This window comes from Brassica napus, chromosome C1 (genome assembly GCF_020379485.1).
Source record: "Brassica napus cultivar Da-Ae chromosome C1, Da-Ae, whole genome shotgun sequence".
In the NCBI taxonomy this organism is placed as follows: domain Eukaryota; kingdom Viridiplantae; phylum Streptophyta; class Magnoliopsida; order Brassicales; family Brassicaceae; genus Brassica; species Brassica napus.
In genome coordinates this window covers 31124044-31137880 of record NC_063444.1, presented here as the reverse complement: position 1 = coordinate 31137880, position 13837 = coordinate 31124044, and the positions used below count along the sequence as shown (strand labels likewise).

General features: G+C 32.1%; 2 protein-coding genes across 2 annotated transcripts; both read right to left on the bottom strand.

Annotated features, from left to right (window-relative positions):
- Nucleotides 1–269: 269 nt before the first annotated feature.
- On the bottom strand, nucleotides 270–3287 carry LOC125580763. Its single transcript, XM_048745862.1, has 2 exons — nucleotides 2158–3287; nucleotides 270–1991 (listed from the first exon to the last, which is right to left on the bottom strand). The coding sequence occupies exon 2, from the start codon at nucleotides 1950–1952 to the stop codon at nucleotides 945–947; it is 1008 nt and encodes a 335-aa protein (XP_048601819.1). The 5' UTR covers nucleotides 1953–1991; nucleotides 2158–3287; the 3' UTR covers nucleotides 270–944.
- A 5517-nt stretch (nucleotides 3288–8804) lies between these two features.
- Nucleotides 8805–11936, bottom strand: LOC106445767 (ATP phosphoribosyltransferase 1, chloroplastic-like). Its single transcript, XM_013887395.3, has 12 exons — nucleotides 11520–11936; nucleotides 11052–11111; nucleotides 10856–10969; nucleotides 10590–10655; nucleotides 10400–10507; nucleotides 10198–10281; nucleotides 9822–9923; nucleotides 9637–9750; nucleotides 9478–9558; nucleotides 9281–9400; nucleotides 8954–9173; nucleotides 8805–8904 (listed from the first exon to the last, which is right to left on the bottom strand). The coding sequence occupies exons 1-11, from the start codon at nucleotides 11796–11798 to the stop codon at nucleotides 9078–9080; spliced, it is 1224 nt and encodes a 407-aa protein (XP_013742849.1). The 5' UTR covers nucleotides 11799–11936; the 3' UTR covers nucleotides 8805–8904; nucleotides 8954–9077.
- Nucleotides 11937–13837: the final 1901 nt, after the last annotated feature.

Here is a 13837-nt window from a genome sequence, read left to right as displayed (position 1 = left end):
ATCATGTTATTAAACGGTACAAAAGATCCTGCACTCCGTATGGCCCCCCCATCTTTTTCATGATTCCCAGTTATCTCATTTAAATCTCCAATAATAAACCACGGTTCTGATCTTGCTAGACCAAATCTTGTTAAACGTTCCCAAACTTGATCCCTTAAACTCTGGACCGGCTCTCCATATACAAAGGTCATGTAAACTTTTTTCCCGAGGGCAAATGTTTCAACATCAATCATACGATTACTAGTATATAAAATATCAACTTGGTATTCATTATTATAAAACAACGCCAAACCTCCACTCGCACCAACCGGGTCCACTGTAACTAAATTGTCATAACCAAAATGGGACTGTAACCCCTGAATAAACGTCAAATCCTGTTTTGTCTCGGAGAGGAACAAAAAATCCGGTCTATGTTTATGCCATATTTCCCGGAGATAACTAATTGTCCAATGACTTCCCGCACCTCTACAATTCCAGCTCAACACTATCATAAAATTTTTTTTTGGAGAAAGCTCATTTGAGCTAGACAATCGGGTGTGAGGAAACCCTGAGTAACCAGAATGCACTCGGCATAATTTGTGTGAATCGTATTGCCATAAACCTGATCTTTCACTGCACCAAAATATATAAATTGCAACATGGACCAAAACCGTACACCCCATTGAAGCCGTACTGCCTCAATTAACATGTGCGTATTGAATATAACCTCCCATCTCCCATGTATCCAGATTCTCTCCAAACCACTCCAAATAAATTCTTGATCATCAACAGATTTTAAACCACGTGCCACTTCTAATGTCCTTCCTCGATGTTTACTTATAATTGAAATCCTATTTTTATTAAACATTAGAAAGTACCAGACCTTATGTGTATCTTGTAAGACGTAGAAAACCTTCACAGAAATATAATATTGGACCACTAAACCTCTTCGAAAAAATAAAACCTCAGCCTTGCTTTTTCGTAACCCACCATTGGTATCCCCCCTCCATAATTGTTGGACTTCTTGAGCCAAACTCCCTAACTCCCTTGTTTGAAAAAAATATCACAGAGACACAACACCATTTCATCCGAATAAGAAAACAAATAGAAGACCAACCCATACGCAAATATAAAACCATTCTACTATCCTTTTGACCGATCTCCACCAACTCAGACACCTCCGTACACACATGTGATATCTGTGGATGGTTTAATGAGACCAAACACAGTAGCTCCTCTATAGTAAAACCATCTTGCAGACATGGCGTCTGTTGTTTTGAAACCGTAAGAGAAAGCCCACTAAAACCACCGCCACATCCAAGCCAAAACCAAAAACCAAAGAGTCTCGTCATATTCCAATTGAAACCCACGTAGGGCAAGCCAATGAAACACATGGAACAAGTAGAACCAACAAAATAACCAAAACAAATCTCAATAAGATGCTCACAGAGCTTATTAAACCGAAAAACAGAATTAAAATTAAAAATAGAGCACACCAACTGCTTGCATAAACCCTCCACTTCTTGTGTCTTCATGATACTTCTAAGGTTTGGTGGCATTAGGTTTGGGGTTTGCGAGACCCTTCTCCTCCTGCTGTTTTGCTCCTTCTCCATGACGAGTTGCCGTTTTACTGACCGTACGCTTGTGGGTGGCGACGAGGGCCTAGACCCCATCAAAACCTTCCAAACTCGGAGGAAAAAAGATCCGTAAATCTTTTTCTTAAACTCCAAAGCAGCTACTTCCCCTTTCTGGTTCAGAATCATACCTTGGAGATTCCGAGACCAAACTTCCAAGAAACACCAAAATCCCTCAATTCCCAATTTTCCTTTTTGTATGAAATCGCCTGTAATCTCAATCAGATATGTACTTTTCAATGCTTTGAATCCTTTGCGGGTCGCCTCTAACTCCCCATATTGATGAACCGAGATTCCTGTAACCCCTCGAGTCCCCGGATCCCATTCGCGAAAATTCATCGAACCCTAACAGTCAATCGCCATCGCCATCGCCGTCCACTGTTTTTTTTAGTTTGTAAAATATTAATATATTATAGGTATCCTACAGTTACAATATTCATTATACAGGTCACATTCCATATTTTTTTTTGAACTGTTTATTTTAGACGAAACACAATTGTTTTGCAGTGTTTGTTTCTCTTATACAAACAGAAGTTAAACTCACCCTAATATTCAATCCGCTAATCGCACACCGTTTAATCCATTGGTACCATTCGAAGCCTAAAACTAATGGGAGTGGTCATATAGCACGTGTCAATTGGGGAAGCCACCATAGAACATGTATTCTAATGTGTCCTAAACTGAAGAAAACAGCAGCACGGCCGTCGAGGGAGCTTCACCACCGCGACTCTTACGATTTGACCTCCACATTTCTTCTCTTCTCCGCCGTTGCTCTAAACGCTAATACGAATTTGAGGTTGCTTTTCACCTCTACCGCGACCACCTGATCAGACCATACCCGTTTCATTGGAAAGTAAAGCAGAGGAAGCTTAGCCAGATTGAAGGAAGACCATTTCTTGGAAAAAAAAAAGACCATTTCTTGGATCGTTAGAATGCCAATTCTTCATGATCTACTCCAGAATTGACCAAAGAGATCCATCAAACCCTATTAACTCTCAATCAGATATGCTTTCCATAACGCCATAACCAGCTAAGATCGGGAAAGACTGATCGGAATAAAAGTGAACACATAAAAAGGAGCTTTCTGTTTCAAATCACCGACGGAATCGGAATAAAGGCCAAGCGGAAAGCAGATTATTGCGATCTTCAACAAAGACAAAGCAATAACTTTAAGAAAAGCTTCGTGAAAGATCGATAAACACTTCAAAAATCACCCAAGCGAAAAATAAAATTTGGCAAGCAAAAAGATAATCGATCCAAAGAATCAAAAGTATATTACAACAAAAGAAAATCTTGAAACCCCCTAAAAGATAAGACCACCTCCATCAACGCCTCTTAAGTGGGGTTCCAAACAAAATAGAGAAAAATAATAAATGAAAAAAGTAAACAAAATATAAAACAGGTGTTTAAATTAGGATTTTTAGAATTGGTAAAGACCCTTAGGTGTCACTTTCTTATTTGACCATCCATTTATGTCTCTCTCTTTCTCTTTCGTCAGGGTTTTCATCCGAAATCCCATTTTTCTGTCCTCCACCAAGTTTGATATCTCCATCTTCTATGTCGATTACTAGATTAAGTTTACTCGCTTTTATATATTTTTTATAAAATAAGTTTACTCGCTTTTATATATTTTTTATAAAATATTTTTTATATTTTTTATATAAAAAGATAAGCATTGGTCGTTGTATTAACTTGTATAATTAGCATTGAGAACCCTTTGTTTATGTTCTTGAATAATGGAGTGTTTTTTTTTCTGGACAGGTAGCAATAAGTTTAATCTTATAAAGACATAAGAAGGGTAGAAGACAAACCTGAGAAAACATAATCAAAAAGTAAAGTGCTTTCACCAAATATGTATACCCTTCCGTGTTACATCTTGATTATTTCTTACAAACACTCTTGATTTTACTCTTGCTCTGTTATTGTTTTAAATTATGTATTCTTCTCAACTTACGCTAACAGATCAAACTCATATTTTGTTTTACTTTTCCGGATCGTCTTTTTCCCACCCACGAGAATGAATTTCCTTTATATGAGTGGCTAAAATCTATATTACCTTTAATGAATAATAAGGAAATTTTATATTTACCACTTTTATGATACCATTTTTCATCATTACCACCACTAAAATAACATTTTCAAAAATATCTTCTTCATTAAGTGGCAAAAGACTCTTGTACCCTTGTTATATATGTATATATATATATATAATAAATCATTATTTAAAAAAAATGTTTTTGAATTATACTTTTTTCGAATTTTTTTTTACTTTTTTTCAAATTTTTTTTTGAAAATCGAAAATTATGTTTGAAACTATTTTTTAAAAAAAAATTATATTTTTTAAGTATTTATTTATATATTTATTAGAATCCTAAATTTCACATTTTACAAACCCTACCTCACACTTCAACTCTAAACCCTAAGTCTAGATTAGTTAACCCCTTTGTTCGAAAACGCGCCGCCTAGGGCCGCATAGTCGCCGGAAAAACGTTCCACGGCCACCGAGCGTGGCGATTTGATGCTATTCGGTTACTTAATCGGTGAAAATTTTAAAGTTCATTATTTTGTATATTTGAAGCTCAAAATCACATGTTCGACTGCAGATCTGTTATATTTCAGTTTAAACTAACAAGATTAAGAAGAAGGAACAGAGAAATCGCAAAAACAAAAATGAAGGAAAACGGCTCTGGGATTTGCAGGCCGATTGTTGAAGACGAGGACATTTTAGTCATTGACTTCATTAAACCTAAAAATAAAATAGAAAGTACAAAACGGCTACAGCGCTGTACGAACCGTGGTCTGATGCATTATGTAACCGAACATTAACCACTGGACCACACATCAACTATTGGAATAATTTACATATTTAATATATTTCAAGCAAAATGAGATAAAAGCCCTAAAACTACTCCCCGATTAATCCACGTATAATTTCCGAATAATCGATTCGGCGCTAGGCGCTACCTCACCGCACGCGTTACGCCTAGCGTAATTTTGAACAAGGGTTAACCCTATGGGTATCAGTGTCTTTTATCCTTCATTAAAAATGCGGGTAAAAGTAATTAGTGTAAACATGAAAAGTGGTACTATGAATGTAGTATTTGTGGCAATTTCCCATGAATAATTAGGTTTATTCTTATATAAATCATAAATTTAAAACGAATTTTATTGATTTGATAACTATCATTATCTAAAGCTAATTTATATTGTGTTATCCAAAAAGTTATTTTATACCATTAAATTTATAAATAAATTAAAGACCGATAAATTCCTATATGTATTTAATTTGTATATAATTTTATGCATCATGAGTGTTTTCGAATTTATTTTATGCAGTAAAGATTTTATTATAATGAAATATTTATCATAAGTATAGAATTTGATATTTAATTTATTATTAAACATTTGAAATGCATGAGCCTTTTCTAATTTATTTTACATATAAAAATATTTATCTTGTCAATGAAAAAAATTGTATATATAAAAATTGTTTAATTTATTATTAAATATTTTGAACGCATGAAAGAAAACTTACTCTAATCTCTTAAAATTAACTAGATCTCGACCCGCGCAACCGCGCAGATTTTTGTTTTCATTTATTTTTATATAAATATTTTGTTTTCAATTCTAAATTGGTATATATTATAATATATATGTGTCTATCAATTTTAAAAACATAATAAGTTTACTGTATATTTTTTCATTGAATAGATTTTTTCAAACTTTCACATGTATTTGTATCTTCTTCTATATATATATATTTTGGATTATTATTTTATTATTAAAATCGTAACTATATATATAAAGATTAGTAAAATATTACTTTATTGTCATATTCAAAGATATTGTAACATTTCACAAATTTAGAAAGTTTTTTTAAAAATTAAAATTTTCGCTTCATAGATTTATATTATCGAGTAAATAATAAAAATTTTAGTTTTTGTTTAATTTTTAAAATAAACTATATAGTTTAAAATTTGTTTTCATTGGTTTAAGGTAGTAAAGATTAATCATTGTTAGATAATATGATTTTTTGTTATTTAAAAAATTATCTTCATAATTTTAAAAGTTAACATCGACAAATATTTAAATATTTAGCATATGAAGGTATAGTATTACAACATTAAATTATATATCTATTTAATTTATATTATCTATAAATCCAATGGATTTTCTATTGTTTAAATCCAATTATTGATAGCCCAATAAAAATTTCTGGTAGACCCAAAATTTAAATGATAAGATTATATATTAAATGTAACATGACTTTCTAGGAATAGGTCCAATAGGTCTATTTTTTAAAAAAATAACACATTAATCAAGGTCGTGATTTCTGTTTTAATATATAAGATATCTGTGTATTATTTTCAAAGTGATTTAGTTTCTCACCACTCATATTGAAAGTTGAAGCAGCTAAATTCATTAGTGCCCTTAATGAATATTTATTATTATATCTATTATAGATTTAATTATAAATATTTATAATAAAAATTTTGAAAAAATAAATAAATGAAAACATGTTTTAAAAAAATATATAATTCATATGTATCACAATGCTCACTATTTATGTATATATATCCTGAGAATTTGTTTTAGAACTTTTTATCCTCATTTCATTAAATGTCAAGACAAAGATATGTTTTATTCATATTTTTTTGCCACCCAGTTGAATTCCATTACTTAAAGAAGGAAAGTTTGTGAACAAACATAAAAGAACGATTGAAAATAGCATAAACACGAGACCTACACCAATAAATGTAGGGAAAATTTTATTTTTACCACTTTGATAGTACCATTTTTCTTTTTTATCATCAATAAAGAGACATTTTCAAAGATTTTTCTTCATTAAGTGGCAAAAGACTCTTATACCCTTGTTATCAATATATATATATAATAAATAATTATTTAAATAAAAAAATAAAAATGTTTTCGAATTATACTTTTTCAAATTCGAACTTTGTTATAAAATTTTTTTTTTCGAAATTTTTATTTTTATTTTTTTCAAAATTTCTTTTTGAAAATAGAAAATTATGTTTGAAACTTTATTTTTATTTTTATTTTATTTTTAAGTGTTTATTTATATATTTATTAAAATCCTAAATTTCACATTCCAAAAATCCTACCCCACCCATCAACTCTAAATCCTAAGTCTAGATTAGTTAACCCTAAGAGTATAAGTGTTTTTTACCCTTGATTAAAAGTGATGGTAAAAATGATTAATAAAAGTGATTAGTGTAAACATGAAAAATGATACTATGAATGTGGTATTTGTGACAATTTTCTATAAATATATTCAAGAACTTCACTTGTAGCCAGCAAGGACTTCCACAGGAAATAAGAAATATACAACTGATTATCCTTAATAATTAATTAAATTTATTTTTCTTTGATAATATAATTTATTATAAACTAATATAATAAATTTTAACCAAAAAGAAAATTTTATTTAAATATAAAAGATTATATATATATATATATTATGTTGTTATCCGAAATAAAACTGCAGTCACAAAAATTAGAAACAAAAATTGTATAATTAAATATTAATCAATAAAAAATTAAATCCGTATAATTAAAAATAGAATATACAGTCATTTCAAAATCTTATTTATTAGATTTATTAATTATGAATGAATGTCGTGTATAAGGATATTTAAAAAGTATTTAAAATGTGTGAATGTTTCAAAAAACTTTAATGCAATAACAAGTTTATACATTTTGATGAAAAAGTTGTTATATATATAAATAATTTGATGTTCAGTTTATAATTTTGACGGATTGAACAACTTATTATGATGTCTTTAAATTATAATGCTTGTATTAATAAATAATTATAAAATAATTCTGCACGCATGAACAAACGAAACACCTAGTAAACAAGTGTAAAAAAAGTGTATCCATATAAAACCTGATAAACTTTCTGTTTTGATCTGGGTCGGTTCCGACCGGTTTCAGATTCAAATATATATTTATTTAATATTGTTTAAATTAAATCACATACTATATAAAAATTCATAATGTTTTAATTTTAAAATTTGAATCAAACAAGTATTGAAAACTTAATCTTAATTTAAAATTTTGAATTGAATTTTTAAAATGATTATAAATTAGTAAAAAAAATAGAATTACGATACTAAAATTTAGTTATCAATGGTTTAAAAAAGATACAAAATTTTGGATTGTCTTGTTTAAGTTTTGAGATCTATCACATGTGGTGTTTGTTCCTTTAGTGCTTGGTCAGCTGGGTTGAGGTTTCTTCGGGCCTGTCTTCAAAGTGTTGAGCCGTGTGTGCGTCTGAATCTAGAGGTACAGATCCCAATATGTTGATGGGATGAGACGATGTAGCCGCTGGGAGCGGTGTGCTCTTGCTGAATGCTACACAAACTTCATTGTGTGTTGCAATGGATGGTTGTGGTGTACTGGGAGTCTTGTTTACAGCCTCTCTTCTCCGGCATCCATTAGAGTATCCTTTGAGCATAAGGTTCCGTTTTGTTTCAATTTCTGGCTTGTTGCAGTGGTTAGTTACCTGTATTTTTCTGTTGTCTCTGTCTCCTGTCGCGCTGATGTGAGCGATACTGCTGGTTATTCTCGATATCAGGTTCAAACTTGTTCGACGGTAGCTTAACTGAAGCTAATTCGGAACAAAATTGATCAAGGCAATTAAAGAAAAAGACATATCTAAACTATGAGAATTTTTGTCGGGATTTCGCTGAAGTTATTAGAAGTCTGTCTGCTATTACTGGAACGGGAACACATATCCACCTTATTTTCAAAACAAGGTATTGCTGATGTGTCATCAATCATGTATGTTTTTGCTATTTTAAGTGTTGAAACTTGAAAGACCATTAGTTTCTCATTGTTATTGTCGTAAGAAGATGTAATATATTTCAAATCAGTTTCAATAAAATAGTGTTAAAAATAAACTGAACTGAACCAGTCCATTTCGGTGGGATAAGTTTGGATAATCGGTTCTGGTTAAAAAATCCCAACCCTACAGAAACGTGTCGTCAAACAAGAACTACATTATCAGATTATAAAGCAAACTAGGAAATTTTGAAGTCAGACTGAAGAACTCTTAACAACGAGCCTGTGTGCGCAGAAGGAGCCTGTTTTTGGAATTACACGTCAGGTGACAAGGCCAGCGATAAACTGTTAACAAATGTGTTCCTTGATACCAAAATGAATTACAAAAGCTTCAAACATGTCGCATCTTTATTTATTTAATTTTTTATTATTGTTCCAACAGATTAACAACAACGCACATGATCCATACAGAAAAGCGAGGTAGAAACTACAACAGCATGTGTTCAAAAAAAAAAAAAAAAAAAAAAAAACAAAAACTACAACAGCAACGAGAGAAAAAAACAAAAACAGAACTATAAACTTGACACAGGTAACAACCCACTGACTTACACCATTCTTCTTACAGCTTGTTAGAGTAAGCATCTACTCATACAAAAACATTTAAAGATTGAGGTTTCTCAGGAGTTGACCCCATCTTGGAGTATCCACATCAAAAATGTAGGTAAGAGGTGAAACTAATACCCCGCTGCCTCCAACCTGCAATAACATTGATGGTCAATGACTAGAGAACCAAGAGAGGGAACAGTATAGACCGCTATTTGGAAGGTGAGATTAGTAAGCAAGAAACTACGCGGATTACTAACCGCTCTTAGTTGCTTCACAGACTCGTAAAGAGCCTTTTTTGGCACACAAATCACGATGGCATAGTAATCAATCGATACTTTCCCATTTTGTGTACAGTAAACTGGGCTTATTGTTGGTCCCTGCTCTCATTATAAACAGTCAATGAGAAATACAAAAAGCTAAGGGTTAAGAAATTCAACCATTTCATAACATTAACCTGCAATCCTGACAATGATGGTTGACTCAACACACGCTCCGCCACTTCTTGAGCATTATTTCCTCTCATGTTTGCAACAACCTGAAAAATGAAAGTATTTAGAGAAAAGAAAGTGAAAGTAGGAAAAAGGAAACATCATCACAAGAACAAAGCGCGTACGGTGAATTGGCCATCTGCCTTAAGATGCGCCTCCAATCTTTCGAGGATCTCGTGAACTGTTTTTAATGCTCCTTTTCTATCGGTCAATGCTCTTCTGCTTGCCACAAGTGCGGCCTGAAATTTATAAAGGAAATGTTCGGGAACAATGGTCACAAAATGATTCTATGCAGACTCTTAAAAATTACCTGGCTTTCCAGCACAACCCCTCCTTCAATCTCTTTTAAGTTGTTCTCTTTGAGTGTTGTCCCACTACTCACAAGGTCCAATATGGCATCAGCTATTCCCATCTAATTAACAAGAAAAATATGTGTCAACAACACAAAAGAATCCTTGGTCTCAAGCTACTTGCGCGGCTACAAAAATCTTTCCACTATAGGCAATTTCCAAGTTCAGAATAGAAAAATAAACCTCTAAGCAAACAACAAAGGTCAAAGATAGCAACCTAGCAGATTGATCTAACGCAATAGTACAAATTATTTCATTGAAAAATTGAATCTCTATGGGATAAACCGTTATTAGCCTAGTGTTGGCATAGATGTTAAATAGTGTAATCTCACTCACCGCCGGAGCTGCCTCCAAAGCTCCGTCTGCAGTTGAAAAAGTCACATGCTTTATGCCGTTTTCTTCCATAAATTTGGGGCCGAGCTGCAAAAAGCAGTTGAATCATTTTCCAAAAATATTATATCGAAGCAAAATGCATCCAGAGAGGAATTTAATTTAATGACAACGGCGCACCAAAAGGAGAATGTGTAACTCATCATACATAAGTGAAGCCAGTAGCAACGCGTAATGGTCTCTCCTCACTCCACTGTGGCATATCAGCTAGCTCCTTGAGAGAATTTATGTTCTCAAAAATGCCATAGTTGGGTATCTGAGATCATTTGAGATTGCATTAAGATAGGCATCCAACGTAATGATACGAGGACCCTTAATCACAATAGATTAGAGCATACCGCAATGGATAGATGACAGTCTCCAAAGTTGAGAGCTTCATGGACAATGATAAGATCTTCATTTTCCTGTAAGAAAGAAATCTCAAACATTTAAGTTATGATACAAACAAGCCTTCCAGAGAAAGTTCAGAAAAACCACAGAGAAAATTTATATTCTAAATGCGATGGCATAACTCGACAATATGGTTAAGCAGTGTCAATAATTAAACACGCTGAACAGGATATTAAAGCTCTTCAAGAGAAAACTGATTATGGTGGTGACGTACCTGACCATATTCACAAACTGTGTCAAGACCAACGATACCTAGATCCAGATCTCCAGAGAGTAACTTCCTGACAATGTCTTTTGGCCGTTGAAACCAGACTTCAGTGTTTGGTAACTGGGAGACGCGAAAAGATCACCAATGTAAGATAAGACACACAGACGCTGTCGTTTTGAGTAGTTCTCTTGGAATGTAATACCTGGGGAATTTGTGCAACGTATTGCCTAGGATTGACTTGTTTGACGAAAAGTTGACAGTCCTTCACAGAACAAACATCAAGAGTCAGAACTCAGAACGAGTCAAGAGATTACAAATTACTATGTCCACTTCACTCAAAGTGAGACAGAGAGAGACAACACTTCCAAGAAGTTCAAAAAAAAAAAAGAAAAGAAATATATCTGGTAGAGAAAGAGATGATCAAGATTTTGGTCATCATCAATTTAATAAACAGTTTTTTAAACATAACATAGAAGTTTCAAAAGCGAAAGAAACATAAGAGACTATACAAAGACAGAAACAGAAAGCTAGTCTCTGAATCAATAAATAAATAAAATATTGGAATATTTTAGTTTGTCATAAAAAGAGTACAATTAGTCAGGCTTTGAAGCTAAACACTTGTTAATCATTTTTCAACGTCATCGCATTTGCAGTGCAATAAACTTGTCACCTTTAGAAGATCGACGGAGTCGGCGGCCATGCGTCCTTTACTAGGAAGACCAAGACGAATCTGGTCTCTCTCCACGATAACGGCGGCGGGAGCGGAGCCGTTCGCGACGGAGCTTTGAACGGAAGAGACGCAACAGGTGACCAGTCGGAGGCATCTCCGGCTAGTTCCGACGAAGGAGAAAGCGGTGGAAGGAGACGGGGAGAGTAGTGGGGTTGACGGCGAGAAGGAAGGAGAAGGGCATTGTTGTAAATTGGTGGGGAGAAGGATAGACATTGACATTGTTGTGGCTCTTGGTGAGAGTGAAAGGTTTTTTTTTTATTGACCGGAAGAAGAAAGGTTGCAGCGCAGACTGCAGATGTATATTTACTTCAATGCGTTTTCATTTTTCTTCTTTTGTCCTTGCTATCAATCATTATTTAAATAATATTTGCGAAACAAACACGTGAATATATAGAGGGAATGCTTAATTGAAAAGTAATTTCTTAAAAAGTTAGTAAACATATATTCATATGAGTTGCTAGTTGGTTACTAAAAAAACATGCAAAACACATTTGTCCAAATTATCCAAATCTGGTTAGTAAAAAAACATGCAAAAGTTACCACGGATGTGGCAGCCCAGTTGGTTTAAGCGCAGGCGTTGGTGTTGTTGCGCTCCTGGGTTCGATCCACCGTGGGAGGAGTGTCCAGGGCCTTAATCGGTACAGACGCAGGCTGGCTCCGGGCCTAGGGAGAGGGAATAGGGCCGAAGGCCCGAACCCACCACCTGGTTAAACAAAAAAAAAAAAAAAAAAAAACATGCAAAAGTTAGTAATTTCTTAAAAAGTAGTAAAAAAAAAAAAAGAGTTGCTAGTTGGCAAAGCCGCCATGTCGGCGTTCTACATACATCATACATGCAAAACACATTTGTCCAAATTATCGTGACTCAATAGTGAAATTACACCAACTCGTACACAAACGGACAAGATATAATTCTATCTGGAAATATCGCCTATCAGACGCGTGCCATTTCTGGGCATGTGTCCAAATTGCATAACCACCGGGTCCAACCATTTTTGCATATAATATCTCCTATATTATATTTGCGAAGTAATTTTGTCACATGTCCTCTCTACAATCAATTTCACAAAACAAATATTACATTGCTACTGAAATTGATGACATGGCTTCCGGAAAAAATATGACATGAATAATTTCATTTAATGTTGATTAATATTTTTGGCAAACTTATTAGAATATGGTAATAATTCATATATTACATTTAATATTGATATTTCTTTTTGGTAAACTTTTTTTTAAATATGGTAATAGCTCATACATTATCTATAAAATAAAAATATTCATATATAACATTTCAAAATTTCGAAATATTATTATTTTTTATAATTATACTTGTATTACAAAAGCTTTCAAAAATTTCTACAATTTTTTAAAAATTTAAATATCTAATCGTAAGATCATTAGTTTTTTATATACCTACAAATTTTATAAATATTGTTTAGGCTAAATTTTTGATGATTATACAATGTTATATCATTTTTATTAGTTTTATACAAATTAATTTAATATATATCAAATCTATATTAAATATTAGTAAGAAAATAGTAAAATCTATAATATTTAATAAATTTTATTTTTAAATATAAGTTAGATTTAAAAAATTTCTTACTGCACATGGTGCAAGAAAACACCTAGTAAAACTAGAAAATTTTATGGCCATGTACATGCACAGAAGTAATAATTTTATATATAATTTTATTTCTATTTCAAAATAAAATTTAAGTTTACATTTTCAAATTATCTGATTAGTGTTGATTTATTTTTGTATTTGTTGATATATACTTACAACTAATTTTGATAATATATCTATTAAATATGATATATAGGTTGATGTGAAAAATATATTTGTAACTATATTTAGTTTATTTTTATTAATGTGATATATATATATGTGTATATTAATTTAACGGTGCTATATGAGTTACTAATTATTTATATATTTAAATAGTTTTGTCAAAATAAATATTTATAAAAATTATATTAATGGTGATATATGAGTTAATAGTCATTAATATATATATATTAGACACATCTTGCCAAAAATTATAAATCTTTTCAAAGAAATTTGCATTGTTATAATCATGTTAATGTCATGTATCATTTTCTAAAAGTTATGTCATTGAGATTGAATGTGGTGATAACACATGTAAATCATTTCATAAATAATGATTAGGGGATGAGGTTCCAATTCCACTTTAATAGTTTAAAATCTACTGAAATTTTGAATCGAGCATATATCAGATACTAAATATGTCTGCTTG

Bases quoted from the DNA above. Each gene is read 5' to 3' on its own strand.
- LOC125580763 (XM_048745862.1), bottom strand. From the start codon at position 1,952: ATGAATTTTCGCGAATGGGATCCGGGGACTCGAGGGGTTACAGGAATC.
- LOC106445767 (XM_013887395.3), bottom strand. From the start codon at position 11,798: ATGTCAATGTCTATCCTTCTCCCCACCAATTTACAACAATGCCCTTCT. The intron at 10,656-10,855 runs GTACGTCACCAC...TCTTTCTTACAG, and splicing joins CAGTTTGTGAATATGGTCAG to GAAAATGAAGATCTTATCAT. The intron at 9,559-9,636 runs GTACGCGCTTTG...TTCATTTTTCAG, and splicing joins AGGCAGATGGCCAATTCACC to GTTGTTGCAAACATGAGAGG.